General features: G+C 37.5%; 1 protein-coding gene across 8 annotated transcripts in view; it reads left to right on the forward strand.

Moving 5' to 3' along the window:
* Window positions 1-16629, forward strand: part of NAV3 (neuron navigator 3) — a 905452-nt gene that overhangs the window by 726199 nt on the left and 162624 nt on the right. The window contains exon 1 of one of the 8 annotated variants that reach the window (XM_037987693.2): window positions 6313-8160. The exons of the other annotated variants lie outside the window; for them this stretch is intronic. Within the exon in view, the coding sequence (XP_037843621.2) occupies window positions 7638-8160 (523 nt within the window). The 5' untranslated portion in view covers window positions 6313-7637. Of the gene's footprint in view, window positions 1-6312; window positions 8161-16629 lie in introns of those variants that run through there. 8 annotated transcript variants of the gene reach the window in all.

Below are 16629 nucleotides of genomic sequence, written 5' to 3' on the forward strand. Positions count from 1 at the left end.
AAAAAAATACTTTCAGAGTCTATTAGTAGGCTGTAAAAAGTGGATATCAAAGAAATTTTTAACATTGACAATGAGGCTCCAGTTGTTCATTCACTGAACATTGATGACATAGCCAAAATGGTACTGAATTCAGGTGACTGTGATAATAGTAATGACGAAGATAACAATGTTAACACTGAAGAAAAAGTGCCAGAGACAACATGATGGAAATGCATGATGATCTTAGTGAAGAACTAGAGCAGTGTACATTCATTACAGAACAATAAATTATGCCAGTTGATAAAAATCAGAGAGCTTTCTAAGACAAAAACTGTTGTTAATGAGGCAGATGACTCGGGGGGAAACATTTTAAAAAGCTACCCAGCAGAATGCCGCCTCACCCCTAGGGGGCCCACTTCCCGGTCCCTCAGCTGCTTCTGATGTTTCTTCTCACCTAAAAAAAAAATACAGTGTACAGTAACCTTTTAATCCAAACACAGCATTGAATGTAGAGATGGAAAGCCTGTGGTTGTTTGTGGTTGCTATTGTTTCATAGCTGATACAGGTATTCTGGCAATGCTACTGTGCTTCTTAGTGACTTTGAACACATTATGTTTTCACTGCATTCATGCTATGTCATATTTTTTACTGGTAATTACTTACATATAAATAATTGCAATAAAATAATTGCTTATTAGTAGCATATAAATTCAGTCACGAATGATGGTGATGCCACAAACCACAGATTGTCCACTTAGGTGACTGAGATAGAGACACCTTTGATTTCTGATGGTTCAATGCACACAAACTTTGTTTCATGCAAAAATTTTTTTAAAAATGTATTGATTTACCTTCAGGCTATGTGTATAAGATGTATATGAAACATATGTGACTTGGGTCCCATCTCCAAGATATCTCATTATGTATAGGCAAATATTCCAAAATCTGAAAAAATTCAACATGCAAAACACTTCTTGTTCCAATCATTTCTGATAAGGGATATTAAACCTGTAATAGAATAACCCTATAAAAGAATGAACCTGTCAGAATTCTAAAGCTCATGAGATGTTTTCTATATTAATGACAACTCTCTTTCTCAGAATCTCCATCCCTTTCTCATAGTTCTATAGAACTATAGAGGAGTTCTATAGTCTCCTCTTTCTGAGTTCTGGATGCTAGTGAAACCACAAAGCACATAAGCACCTGAATTTATTGCCAGGTTCTAGCCCAGACTGGCCCACAGAATTCACTTCCAAGATTGTTTGAAATGTGGAAAGAGAAATGTTCTAGCAATTGGAAAAAATAAATTTTGGCCTCTGCACTGCAATTATTTAGCAATTATTTGGCCTCTGCACTGCAAATTGCTCCTTGGTTCCCTTTTCTGTGTGATGACTATGATGATGCTTAATAAACTCAGAAGATTGTTGTGAGATATGGTATTATTCTTCCATCAGTCTTTTCAGTAATTATCACCTGGTATGTTACACATGCCAGGCATCTCAAAATTTGGGAAAACAAATGTGACTAAGAAGTGAGCTCTTCTTTGAAAAAGTAAGAAACAAATAGATAAAATTTAACACCACAAGTAAATGAATAAACAGGCACATGGAAACAACTATCTTAGCTGTAAAGAGTCATGCAGAGCTTAAAAGAAGATCAGACATGTATATTGTTGAATTCTAATGAATAATGAAATTGCGGAATAACGTTCCAGGAAGAAACAACTTCATGAAAATAATTTGAAAGAAATTCTTCTTAACTTGTTCTTTTTATTAGTTTCTTTTTGTAAAATTGGGCATTTCTCCTAAACTCACTGAGGTTCTGTAGTTCTCTGATTTTCTGTAATCCTAAGCTTCAACACTATTGGTATTGTTGAACTTTTATTGCTCGTGGTTGCTGTAGGGGCCTCAGTGAGGAGTAATTCTGCTCCCCAAGTGAAGTGGCCTTCGTGATATAAAATTCTGATGAAGTTAGTCTTGGCAGGGTAAGATGCAGGCTTTATAAATTTATGAAGCCTGTATAATGTTCAGAGGCCTGAAAATAATACAGAAAATAAAATGTACACAGTCTAGAAAGAGGCTTAGGTGAGTTAGGAGTTCTATAGTTTCAGCTCTGTTGGCTCTATATTAAGCCTACCAGGAAGTCCTGGTGTAGTTTTGTGTGTCTCGTATCCGTTGCCCCATCTTCTGATAACAGCGCCTTGATTTTCTTTGGGGATCATTCTCTGCTCTTGTGATCTAACTGAAATTGAAGTAAGTGGAGCCAATGAGAACAATCTATTCATTGACTGCAGTGACTGTTTGAGGACTGGATGTGTGACCCAATCCAGTTTGATCAGAACAAATAAGACTCAATCTCAGGACTTTTCCTGAGGTTGTTATAAAAGAGGTGGTCTCTTTATCCACTACACCTAAAACTAATAAAAGAAAAGATTAGACCTGCTTACAGTGACCTCCACCCTCAAATGATCAAACATAGAAGAAACAGAACCTAAATCAGGAGAGACCAAATTCAAGGTCATTGTTAGAAATGACTGAGCCCCTGAAAAATCCACGTCTGAAACTATTTCTCCTCTGCTTTTGAGTTATGTAACCCAGAAAAAAAATCTTTTTGTGCTTACACCAAGGTGAAAATCATCCCTATCACATGACCCACAAGATGTATGACATGTAAAGATTTGCCATACTATTAAGGAGCAAACTTGAATGGTTCACACTGCAATGCAGGTGTGTTAGAGGGATTTGCTTAGTTGGAGAGCTTAGCTGTTTAAATTTTCACCAATGCAGTAACTCAATTGACATTACAAAAACATTGTCTTCGTCATTAAATGGCAATGAAAGTTTAACAAGGTAATAAATTATGGTTTGAAGATAGGCATCAGAAATGCATGACACTCAGTAAGTAGAATACTGGATAAACGACTTTTTGAATTTGAATATTCTTCATAAGACTTCAGTGTATCTCTGCAAAATTTTTTTTTTTTTTTTTTTGAGACAGAGTCTTGCTCTGTCGCCCAGGCTGGAGTGCAGTGGCCAGATCTCGGCTCACTGCAAGCTCCGCCTCCCGGGTTCACGCCATTCTCCTGCCTCAGCCTCCCGAGTAGCTGGGACTACAGGCGCCGCCACCACGCCCGGCTAGTTTTTTGTATTTTTTAGTAGAGACAGGGTTTCACCATGTTAGCCAGGATGGTCTTGATCTCCTGACCTTGTGATCCGCCCGTCTCGGCCTCCCAAAGTGCTGGGATTACAGGCTTGAGCCACCGCGCCCGGCCTATCTCTGCAAAATTTTTAAGTACATCACTTAAATTTGCTTTTGCTTATGATGTTCTTTGTGAGGAAACCTAGTTATATTTACCCAATCTGATGATGGTAGCTCCAATAATTACTATAGTCAGGCAAAATGTATTATATAATTTGTGCCATTGAAGAAGTAGCTTATTGCTTCCTGCCTTTCCTCTAAGATTCAAATCATGACCTCAATATTGCAATGCTGCCTGAATTAATGGTGCAGATTTTACTGCTTTGGCTTGCGTTTTATTCTCACATTCATTGACAGAAAGAATGTGTCTTCAGAGGCCATCCCTTTCATCATCTGCCAAGAGATTGTGCCAAATGTAAAGCTAGCCCAAATTTTCATCCCGCTGGTACTCAAGAAAGTTTTTCAATTTTTTTTTCTGTAGATTCACATTTGCCCTTTTTTTGCATAAGACTATCCACCAACATGTATAACATTTGTTTAATTCACTTCTTAACCTTTATCTGGAATTTATATTCAACTGAAAAATGTTCATAGATGCTGGACTGGCTCAATATCAATAAAGCTGGCATGTCATTTGTAAAAAAGTAATATTAAAATTATTGGATGAATTCAGGAAACCATTTTAGAAATAGAAGAATGTAGGTTAAACAGAAGGATAAGCGAATGGTTACATGTGCTTTTACTGACTACCAGACTTTGCATTAAAAATGGGAAATATCTGACATTTGCAGTCTCTGTAAATGATCACTGAAATTGCTTTTGTGTGTGTGTGTGTGTTTATAAAGATCAAGAAGATCAAGCTCAGATAATTCAAATCAGTTTAGGTCTTTTACTTAAATAGCCACATTATAATTATGTTTACTAAAGAGCTGAAAAGCATTCCTTTCTAGCACATGATAATGGCTATAACTTATTTTAGGTCTTGGCGTAATTAGAATGATTCACATTTTTCCTACTGACTGGGCGTATTTGTCTCCTTTGCACTGTGACTTCCTCCTCCTCCTTGTATAACATACATTTATATGTGTGAATACAAACAAATATAAAAACATCCATATATGAATGTACACCCAAGGCAAGCAGGATGGCTGTCTCCAGAGAAGGAATAAGTGGGTTCCCCACTGTTGCTCAGGGTAAATGTGGACTGATGTAGTTCTGGGACAAACCTACTATAACCACAAGTTAATAACAATGTCTTTAAACAAAGAAACAGACAGAAACCCCCTTTGGATAAGCCCTCTCTACAATCCCCTCCTTGCTGGCTCCATTGGACTGAGCCCATCCTTTCCAGGGTTTACACCTCCAGAAGGATTAAATTTCCTGTCTCATTGAATGAGGAAGAACCATGTGATTTAATTTGACAAATGAAGTACAAGTGGAAAAATGACATGGGCTGTTCCTGAGCAGAAACTTGAGAGCCATTGCTTGGATCTCTCACCTCTCTTTTCCTTTGGTCATCAAATCAACACGTCCCAGACTAGGATTGCTCTTTCAGCATGGTTATAGAATAAAGGACACCTGAGAGAGAGCTGTAACCAACACAGAGTGGACGTTAATGTCAGCAAAAGTACATCTTTGTTTTAAATGCCACTAAAATTTCTAAACCATTTGTAAATGCAATATAACAATCTAAGGCAGGATTTCTCAACTTTGGCACTATTGATGTTATAAAATGCATAATTCTTTTTTTGCTTGGGGCTGTTTTGTCATTGTAGGATGTTAGCAGCATCATTGGCCACTTCCCCTTAGATGTCACCACCACACCCACAGTTGTGATAAAGAAAAATGTTTCCGGATATTGCCAAACGTCCCTTGGGGGAAAACCATTGCCAGCTGAAAACCACTAATCTCAGCATAGTAGTTCTCAAAGGGGATTTTCAGAGCAAGCAGTATCTGGAAATATGTTAGAAATACAAAGTCCCAGGACCCTCCCAGTCCCAATGAATGAGCAGTTATATGGCTAGGGCACAGCAAACTGTGTTTTAATAAACCCTCCAAGTGGTTCTGAACATATGAAGCTTGAGAACCACAGTTTTAAACTGATTTGTATATATATGAGCAGTTTTGAATAAGGAAAGGGCATAAATATTGCTTTTATTTACAGATGAGTAAAGTTAGCTCTTTTGATATGTAAAGCATTAGAATTGTATTTTTTTGTGAATCTGTAAGGCTTTACGGTATATTAGCATGTATACTAGTGTAATAAATGTTAAATACATTGAAATTTCATAATTTGAACAAATTTCACTATGGTCTCAGGTCTTGAAAATTCACTGAGTCACAATAACTCAAAATGAAGGAAAAAAAATTTCTGCTTAGGAATTCTAAGGGGAGTGTCATTTTGGTTTTCTAAAAAATACTTTACAAAATTGTTTTTGGAAGCATAACTGTCAGTTTCAATTATCTGACATTTGTACTCTCATTTTATTTAGCACATTTTATATAAACACAATTAGTATTTTAAAAGTGTAGAACTGAGAATGAGTATCAATAATGCTGAGATTTCTTTATTGCAAAATTCTGTCACAAATAATTGCTGTTCTTTCCATCTAATTTCCTTTTGCATATCTATAAAATGGATCTAAGTCTGATCTACCTTGAAAGGTGGGGCATAAGGAATAATTAACTTTGCAAAGTCAGTAGTTATTATGTGTAAAGTTATAGGCAATGCATATTATAATGCTAATATATATATAGATAAGAGATTGGGTATTTCCTCTAGTTGAGATTGGCAATAGGAGGTAGAAAATCTCAATTAATTTTGCCACATTAGCTCTGAAAATGATGAAGATAATATTTCTGCGTATTTCTCCGCTTTCCCTCATTTGATAAAGGAGAAATCCCTATTTTTCTTATTGTGAGCAGAAAATCTTCAGAAGTTAAATACTAAAAAGTTAATAGTCTTCTTCTTAACTGTCAATGGTACCCATGATTTCTGCTAGACTATATATTTGTTTTTTAAAGTTGTCCTAAAATCAGAATTTTGTGATGGTGTAGTGTACATATCAGTACAAGGTAAATACAAGAAAATTATGTTTAGGCTTTCTGTTTTTATGAAAACATTAAAAAATAAGAGCTGATTATGCTGTGATAGTCTTATGAAATAGACCTGGAAAAATGCAATATCAAAAGACATAATGTGCATTTTGTGTTATCTGTGACGTTATTATGTTCCACACACTTGACCATAAACTTTCAATTTTATGCTTTGAGTCAAAATATCAAGGGAAAACCCTTCTGAGTTTTTTTTTCTTTTTCTTTCCTTTTTGTTTTTACCAAAAGGCTGTAAGAAATCTTTATTTTTATCATCACATTAGGATTTTAGGATTCAAAATAAAAAGCCTTTGACTTTGTTCTTTTAAAGATAAGGGAAGTCTTTCCCTTTAAAGCATTATCTCCTAGCGGGTGGAGAGTGTCATGCTTCATTTTTTAGGTCCTTTACACTCTTGAATTTGATTTGTGCTTTTACAGCACAAATCCCAACATTCAGAAGGGAGATCTGCCTGCTTCAGCTGCCTGCAGCTATAGAGAATTAGTCTGTCATTCTCGGCATCAGGGAGTGTATGTTGTGTATGTGAGGGTGTGAGTGTGTGTTCGTGTTTGAGATTAGGTGGCTGAGAGTCATTTAAATGTGCATAAGGTTAATACTGGAAGATCTCATACAGGCTTGGCTCTGAAACCTGTGGCATTCTAGGCTGGACAGCCGTTCCCGTGCCTCTATTTTAATTTAGCAGGATGTTTGCTGCCATGGCAGCCAGCAGCATCCACTGCAGCAGCAAGGAAGAGCCATAGATCTGAGAATGCAGGTGGAATACTAAAATGTGAGAGGCTCGTGCAGGGCTGGGCTTCAGTGCTTAATTTCCTGCTCTTCCCGGGCTCCTATGGGGAGGCTGTACTTGCTGCACTGTGTCAGCTCATTAGAGTAAAGGGTTACAGACCTAGGTCAGTTAAGGGCTGGTGAAAGGCAAGGGAAAAAAAAAGCAAAAAACAAGAGACCTCAGCTCGTGCTTCACCTCCTGGCGTTTCGGAACACAGAAGCAAGAGAGGGAAATGTGGACCCATCCTCCGGCTGAGACATGTGATTGGATGAAGACTGGCAAACGTAGTTGGCTTCCTGGACTACTTTTCAGCTGGAGGAGAGTCTTTGGTGAACTCTTTTCTGCTTCAGATATATTCGAGCAAAATATTTGTAAGTACTGCTGATTTAGTAAAATGATGTGTCAAGCTACATTGTAGGCAAATAATTATATATACCGTATCTCTAGAATCTTCTGTGAATGTGTGAGCTTGAGCCTTTATTTAAGTGCATGTGATAATTAAAATCAAATGGATCAGTTACAATCACAGTGTAAAAAGACAATATGAAGTCCAATTGAAAGGAAGGAGCCACTGGAAGAATCATGCAGCGGCCTGCTGAACTCTCTGTGTTCCGGAGCAAAGAAGTAAGGAGAAAGGGAGCTTGCCTTCAGAAACAGAAGTCTCTGACCAATCTTTCCCTCACCAGTGATGGGGAGAGGAGACCCACGGTGCGCATTTCCAACTGGTTTGGAAACGCTGCCAAGGCCAGTCAGAGAGAAGCCAGCTATGCAGAGAGGCGCTCACTGTCCAGGTTTCTCTCGCGGTCTGTGCAGTCCCTGTATCACACCAGCGGCTCAGCCTGGAACCTCCTGCCTGCTGGGGGCAGCCAGTCAGACAGTGAAGACTTAGAGGAATTGTCTACAAGAAGAGGCTTAGAAGGTGAGAGTGATGAAGATAGTAGGTCCGAAGATGAAAACGTGTCCTCCAAGCCAAGCAGCATCAGCAGAAGCTGGGCTGAAGAGGAGGGAGAAAGCTGTTTGCGGGAAGGGACGGCTCATCTGGATGAGGACGTCATCCTTACCATGCTGGGTGATCTGGAACAGGCACTTTACACTGACTTATTAGGTAAGTCCAGTTTGCTCCTAAAAGCGTGTATGGGATTTTAAGAAATTTCATAGTCTCTTATGAAATTATTTGCATTTGCCAAATAGCTTTCATTTTTTAGACTGATTTTTAAAAATATATAGTTACACTTTTAATTCCTGTTTCTTGAAATGATTTTTTTTTTTTATTTATTTTGGTAAAACTGAGCTATGAGCACCACTGGTAAGGTTCATTTGGAGAAAGTAAATTTCAGAAATCTGCCATGGGCATTATTAGCCTCGCTTAGTGTCCAGTACCTTCTAGGCATCCATAAATAAGTTAACATTTTAAAACTCCAAACATGTTGTTCACCTAATCATTAAAGGGGCCTGTTTGTTCAACTTCCCTCAAGGTGACCTCATCACAGATAAGGGATGAATAATGAAGGGCCTCCTGGGTAAATTTTCTGTAGAGTTAAGTTTCTTCTGCTGCCTTCGTGCTACCTGAATAGAAGGCTTCTTCTATACCTCAGTGACAGGCCCTGTTCATTGCAGTGACACTTCCAGAAATGCAGGGGCCTCTGCTGCCTTCTATCTTTTTTCTTTTCTTTTTTGTTTCAGCGTTTGACAAAAACTAGTTCTGCATGTGCACATTATAAGTATTCAAGCTGCTCTGTGGATGACTATGAACTGTTTTCATACTTTAGAAAGTAGGCCTTTTTGATAACATGAGTTTCAGTAGTAACTTCTGGCATATTCTTTAATTAACTAAAGAAGAAGAGGTCAAGTAATTCTATAGTTTGTGACTAAACTTTAAATGTCAACTGTGAACGTTTTAATTGTTATTTCTGAATCCACTGTTCTACCAAAATATATTTGCATCATGCAGTCCCTTCTTCCATAAGTATTAAATTACTGGCCATATCATATTTTATGTCAGTGTGTATTTCCACAAAGGACTTCATATTGGGCTCCTCAAATTGAAAGGAATTAAACCTGGACAGTGATCTCTTTGTTTCTGATTCATGAAACTAATGCTAAATGCAGGCTTGTTTTTATTCTTACTGTAGACCCTCCTGTTACAAGATGTTTTACGAGGTTTGCTGGATTCTTTTAGTAAACCAGCTTTAGAAGAAGAAAGCTTAGAGAGACAGCAGAGGCAAATATTGTTCAATTTTTCATGTCAGTTTGGTTTTAAAAGAGTAGTGTTTCCACAGTTGTCAGAATAGTGATTTCTGAATCTGAATACACCAGGTGCTGCAACACGAAGATTTACTTTTGCACCATTGTCTGGTTTCTATAATGAATTGCTTCTCATAAAGGGCTATGTGCAGCACAAAGGCAAGAGAAAGTCTAATGTTTATGAAGCCTTTTCTTTTTGGGATCCTTTGGAACTGTAGAATTAGATAATATTCCTCTTTTGCTTTTGAAGTGGTATTATTTATCTTGTTCTCAGTATCTCATAAGTATTTTCAAAGATATGAACAGAGTGCAGTCCCCTGACAGCATTTGATGCTTACTCAGTTAAATTATAGCAGGCTGTGGGTGGGTGTATATATGACACGTGCCTTTTTGTGCATAAATAATTTGGAGTATTTTTGTCAGAGGGTAACCTCTCAAAAGAAGCCAGTATGCCTTGGTTTTTCAAGAGCATCTGCTTATTGTATTTATGTGATTATTCTGTTTCAGTATTTTTTTTTCCTACTTATAGCAGTATTCAAAAATGCAAGTGAAAAAGTAAGGGGAAGTTTATTCAAATAGCTGTATATGAATAATCATATCTCCAGATAATGAAGCATTCTGATGCAATTCCCTAAATAATGATACATGTTAAGTTGTTGAATATATCTACGCCCACAGCACACAGGAATTTCAGAATTTCTGCCACGTGCTTCAATAGATTCTGCTTACGACTCAAAATGGCCTCTTCCAAGTTAGTTTTTACGTGGGGTTCCTCGAGTTTAACTCTTTACTCTTAGATATCCTCCTAAATTAGACAGATGAAGATTTGTCCTATAACTGTAGAGGAGCATATTTTATAAGTAACTATAAAGCTTTTAGCCATGTTTTGTTATTTTTCTCCAAAGTGTCAAGATTAACCAGAGGAGTTTAAAAATTTTCATCCAAATCACTACTAGGGCCATCCACAAAACTAGAGTTTCTTCATACAATAAATCAGGAACCTGTACTCTATATAACATCTGTAATTTGGATGGGGTAGATGGCATAATTCTCTGAGAATAAGGTTTATTCATATAGATTTGATTTCCTATTAAAAGATAGCAATGCTGACAGTGTAAATTACAATGTGTATAATCAAAGCCTAAAAATTAAGAACAGGATCACAGATTAAATGGTCTTTCTGCCACCAAATAGTAATGTAGAAGTACCAAATTGACGCTGTTATTTTTTTTCTCTACTCAAAGAACACCTTATGAGCAGTGAGAAAGCACTTTGCACCAATGTTAAAACCTCAAGTTGATTTCAGAATACACCATTCTGGAAAATGTGTGGAAGCCATTCCATTGTGTTTGACACATAGGAAGCCTCTTTCAGGAATAATGGTTGACTTTGAGATTATGCAAGTAGGAGGAGTCCCAACATTACTATGATTAAATACACTTCTCATGTGCATTTTTCTGGTAACTTTTATTGTTACTAAGCATTTAATTTTATTTTTGCTTTTATATTTGGACTTTGCAATTGTGTTTTTCCCCCAAAACCTCTGGACCTCACTCAGATACAAATTTACAGGATAATTAAGGCTGTGCAATCAGTCCTTAGGGATTTGTGAGTACATTTAGTTTTATCTTGCCTTTTGTGGGTCATTGAAAACATTTACTGCAATAAATTCTGCTTTCGTTATTATCTTTCGTGACATGAATAAGCCAACAGTTATGTTTAGCTCAATAAGTGTTGGGAAGAAAAGGTCCATTTGTCTGCCATGAGGAGGGCAATGTCATAAGTGAATGTCATAATGAAAAAAATCCTAAGGAATGAGGGAGGCTGTGGTTCTAAAACATGAGAGAAACCAGATAAACAATGAATTCAGTTAGAAGAATCCAAGGATCTAAGATACCTGTTGGATTGGAAAAAATAAATTGAAAAGGAGATGAAGTAGTTGTGAAAATATATTTAGTGAAATGACATGTCTAAAAATACAACATTCTTAAAATTAATATAAAAAGATGGAATATAATTGAGATATTAATTTTAATATTCCAGTTGGCAAGTGATTGAGATGCAGCTGGATTACAACTTAAAAATTTTCCTAGGGGAAGGGGGAAAGGGATAGGAACATGTAATGATGCGTTCTAGGAATCTGTGTGAGGTCAATTACTTGTACCTCCCCCCACGAAAATAAAAAAAGATCATCTCAACATACTCCTTTCATGACTTTTTATCTTTCACCTACAATCTATGATGTCAATAACTGTATGAAATATTTCATATTGAATCTTGCGTTTAGTGCTTCTCCAGTTTTGTCTTCTTCACTTATTTTGACCAGGTTTGAATTCATTTCTTCTTTGCATGTAATAATTTTATTTGCAGTCTGCAAGATTTTGACTCCTTCTCTTCCTTGACTGTAATAATTTTATGTGCAGTCTGTAAGATTTTCTCTACAAAACTCTTCTTTTTCTTCATAGTTCTATCAGATTATTTGGAAGTGAAAGGTAGACTTCTTTATAGCCATTTCTGAAATACCCTGTATTATATGTATGAGGAGAAATATGGGAAGAATTTCCAGGAAGAATATGATCAGTCTCAAGGGTTATTAACAGTTCTGAGTGCTAAAAGAATAGTGTTAATCTATAGGATTAGTGATTGTGTTAATTTAATTAGTGTAGAGAAAGTTTGTCATGTGCATGAGATCCCAACATGTGTTTTATTATTCTTTAAAAAGATTTGCTTCAGCAAAGTTTCTCAGTACTTTATGTTTGAAATAATGATGTTCTTATTAAGTATACTTTAATTGTTCAAATGATTTATAAATTCAAGGGAAGAAATTTACAGGCTGGCAGCACAATGGTGGCTGTTTTGGCAACCACCCAAAGTGAGGAATAATGAACAAAGTAGTAATGCTTGCCTGAAAAATCTAGTAAAGGAATTAGCAGTTGTCCTGCAATATTTGAGTGGCTGCCTTGGTAAAGCTATTGTAAATTTGTTCATTTGGTTTCAGATCCACTGGAACCACTGGGTGAAAGTTTAAGGGAGACAAATTATTGCTTATCCCCCATAAATGTTTTACATTTTGACTGCTACTGGAAGGAACCATCTCTTACTGGTGAGGTGGATGCCTTTCCAATGTTGCGGTTTTCAGGTAGAGGCAGATGACCTTGTCCCACGTGAGACAGATGAATGCTATGGCCAAGAGCTAAGGCAAGACAATCTCGGAAATCCCCACCAACTGTATGATTGAGATGATAAGTGTTAAAGGGGCACATTTGTTATAGATTTTTAAAAATCTGGCCTGAATGTTAAGGAAGTAAATTAACAGGTTAAATAGTTAGCTATATTCCTAAAACAGATTATAAATATGCATCTTGACTTCTCTATATGACGATTTTCATAGTGTAATTTAATACATACTATTTTTTGCTTTTCTTTTCCTTCCCTTTCTTTTTCTTCTAACCTCTTTCCATTCCATTCCCTTCCCAGCCATCCCATCTACTTCCTTTTTCTCTGTCTCCTCTCCTTCCCTGTCCTTCTCTTAACGTATCCATTCCAATTCCCTCCTTCCTTTCTGTTTTCACTTTTATCGAAAGTGCCCGTCACTAGATACCCTCTTCGGTCCAAATTGAACACAACAAAAATTGTGCTTAGACTACTCTCTTTTCATGTTCTTCCTATTATCTCGACTCACTGGCTTTAGCTTGGGAAGTATTGGATGACTATAAACAAGATGACTTAAGGACACTTCTGCCCCTAGTTGATAGGTGGTGATTGTATCAGGCCAGCATTAGTCATACTTGCAGAGCTATTTGTTTCATGCTCATTAGGTACAAACATTTTGGGTTTAGATGCCTAGGAATTTACTTGAGCTCTGGTATCATTGGTAGAACTGTAGAAACTGGAGAAGTAATTAAAAATAAAACCATTCAATGTTGACAGTCTTTGTCCATAAGTCTAATGAAAGACTTCAAAAGCTCTTGCTTCCATAAGAAAAGACCTTGGCCGGGCATGGTGGCTCACACCTGAAATCCCAGCACTTTGGGACACCAAGGCAGGCAGATCATTTGAGGTCAGGAGTTCAAGAGCAACGTGACCAACTTGGTGAAACCCCATCTCTACTAAATACAAAAATTAGCTGGGCATAGAGGTGAGGGCCTGATATCAACTACTTGGGAGGCTGAAGCAGGGGGATCGCTTGAACCCTAGAGGTGGAGGTTGCAGTGATCGAAGATGGTGCCACTGCACTCCAGCCTGGGCAACAGAGTGAGACTCTGTCTGAAAATTAAAAAAAAATAAAAGGCTTCTACTTTATTCCCCAGATTCCAAATGTGTACTTTCTACATAGGACAAATTTACCTCAAGTATTCTGAGTACACCTAGAAACACCTTGAAATAATTAGGATCCTAATGATCACAGTTTTTTTTTTTTTTTTTATTCTGGGGTACATGTGCAGAACGTGCAGGTATGTTACATAGATATATACATGCCATGGTGGTTTGCTGCACCCATCAACCCGTCATCTACATTAGGTGTTTCTCCTAATGCTATACCTCCCCTTGGCCTCCCACCTACCAACAGGCTTTCTAGCTTCATCCATGTCCCTGCAAAGCACATGAACTCATCCATTTTTATGGCTGCATAGTATTCCATGGTGTATATGTGCCACATTTTCTTTATGCAGTCTATCTTTGATGGACATTTGGGTTGGTTACAAGTCTTTGCTATTGCGAACAGTGCTGCAATAAACATACATGTGCATGTGTCTTTATAGTAGAATGATTTATAATCCTTTGGTTATATACTCATTAATGGGATTGCTGGATCAAATGGTATTTCTGGTTCTAGATCCTTGAGGAATTGCCACACTGTCTTCCACAGTGACTGAACTAATATATACTCCCACCAACAGTGTAAAGGCATTCTTATTTCTCCACATCCTTTCTGGCATCTGTTGTTTCTTGACTTTTTAATGATCACCATTCTGACCGGCGTGAGATGGTATCTCATTGTGGTTTTGATTTGCATTTCTCTAATGACAAGTGATGATGAGCTTTCTTTCATATGTTTGTTGGCTGCATAAATGTCTTCTTTTGAGAAGTGTCTGTTCATATACTTCACCCACTTTTTGATGGGGTTGTTTTTTCTTGTAACTTTGTTTAAATTCCTTGTAGATTCTGGATATTAGCTCTTTGTCAGATGGATAGATTGCAAAAATTGTCTCCCATTCTGTAGGTTGCCTGTTCACTCTGATGATAGTTTCTTTTGCTGTGCAGAAGCTCCTTAGTTTAATTAGATCCCATTTGTCAATTTTGATTTTTGTTGCCATTGCTTTTGGTGTTTTAGTCGTGAAGTCTTTGCCCATGCGTATGTCCTGAGTGGTATTGCCTAGGTTTTCTTCTAGGGTTTTTATGGTTTTAGGTCTTAGGTTCAAGTCCTTAGTCCATCTTGAGTTAATTTTTGTATAAAGTGTAAGGAAGGGATCCATTTTCGTTATTTGCATATGGCTAGCCAGTTTTCCCAGCACCATTTATTGAATAGGGAATCCTTTCCCCATTGCTTGTGTGTGTCAGGTTTGTCAAAGATGAGATGGTTGTAGATGTGTGGTGTTATTTCTGAGGCCTCTGTTCTGTTTCATTGGTCTATGTATCTGTTTTTGTACCAGTACCATGCTGTTTTGGTTACTGTGGCCTTGGAGTATAGTTTGAAGTCAGGTAGCATGATGCTTCCAGCTTTCTTCTTTTCCTTTAGGATTATCTTGGCTATACAGGCTCTTTTTTCGTTCCAAATGAAATTTAAAGTAGTTTTTTCTAACTCTATGAAGAAAGTTACTGGTAGCCTGACGGGGATAGCATTGAATCTCTAAATTACTTTGGGCAGTATGGCCATTTTCATGATATTGATTCTTCCTATCCATGAGCATGGAATGTTTTTTCATTTGTTTGTGTCCTCTCTTATTTCCTTGAGCTGTGTTTTGTAGTTCTTTCTGAAGAGGTCCTTCACATACCTTGTAAGTTGTATTCCTAGGTATTTTATTATCTTTGTAGCAATTGTGAATGGGAATTCACTCATTTGTCTGTTTGTCTATTATTTGTGTATAGGAATGCTTGTGATTTTTGCACATTGATTTTGTATCCTGAGACTTTGCTGAGTTTGCTTATCAGCTTAAGGAGTTTTTGGCTGAGAAGATGGGGTTTTCTAAATATAAAATCATGTCATCTGCAAACAGAGACAATATGACTTCCTGTCTTCCTATTTGAATACCCTTTATTTCTTTCTCTTGCCTGATTACCCTTGCCAGAACTTCCAATACTATGTTGAATAGGAATGGTGAGGGAAGGCATCCTTGTCTTGTGCAGGTTTTCAAAGGGAATGCTTCCAGCTTTTGTCCATTCAGTACGATATTGGCTGTGGGTCTGTCATAAATAGCCCTTGTTATTTTGAGATACGTTCCATCAATACCTAGTAATTGAGAGATTTCTTAGCATGAAGGGGTGTTGAATTTTATCAAAGGCCTTTTCTACATCTATTGAGATAATCATGTGGTTTTTGCAATTGGTTCTGTTTATGTTTATTGATTTGCATATGTTGAACCAGCCTTGCATCCCAGTGATGAAGCCAACTTGATCATAGTGGATAAGCTTTTTTTTCTTTTTTTTTTTTTGAGATGGAGTCTTGCTCCATCACACAGGCATGATCTCGGCTCACTGCAACCTCCGCTTCCTAGGTACAAGCAATTCTCCTGCCTCAGCCTCCTGAGTAGCTGGGACTGCAGGTGCATGCCACTGTACCCAGCTAATTTTGTATTTTTAGTAGAGATGGGGATTCACCATGTTGGCCAGAATTGTCTCAAACTCCCGACCTCGTGATCTGCCCCACTCGGCCTCCCAAAGTGCTGGGATTACAGGTGTGAGTTACCGCACTGGCAGTGGATAAGCTTTTTGACGTGTTACTGGATTCAGTTTGCCAGTATTTTGTTGAGGATTTTTGCATCGATATTCATCAGGGATATTGGCCTGAATTTTTCTTTTTTGTGTGTTTGTGTGTCTCTGCCAGGTTTTGGTATCAGGATGATGCTGGCCTCATAAAATGAGTTAGGGAGGTGTCCCTCTTTTTCTATTGATTGGACTAGTTTTAGAAGGAATGATACCAGCTCCTCTTTGTAGCTCTGGTAGAATTCAGCTGTGAATCCATCTGGTCCTGGGCTTTTTTTTGTTGGTAGGCTATTAATTACTGTCTCAATTTCAGAACTTGTTATTGGTCTGTTCAGGGATTTGACTTCTTCCTGGTTTAGTCTTGGGAGGGTGTATGTGTCCAGGAATTTATCCATTTCTTCTAGAT

The sequence above is a fragment of the Chlorocebus sabaeus genome, chromosome 11, assembly GCF_047675955.1.
Source record: "Chlorocebus sabaeus isolate Y175 chromosome 11, mChlSab1.0.hap1, whole genome shotgun sequence".
NCBI classification, from domain to species: Eukaryota; Metazoa; Chordata; class Mammalia; order Primates; family Cercopithecidae; genus Chlorocebus; species Chlorocebus sabaeus.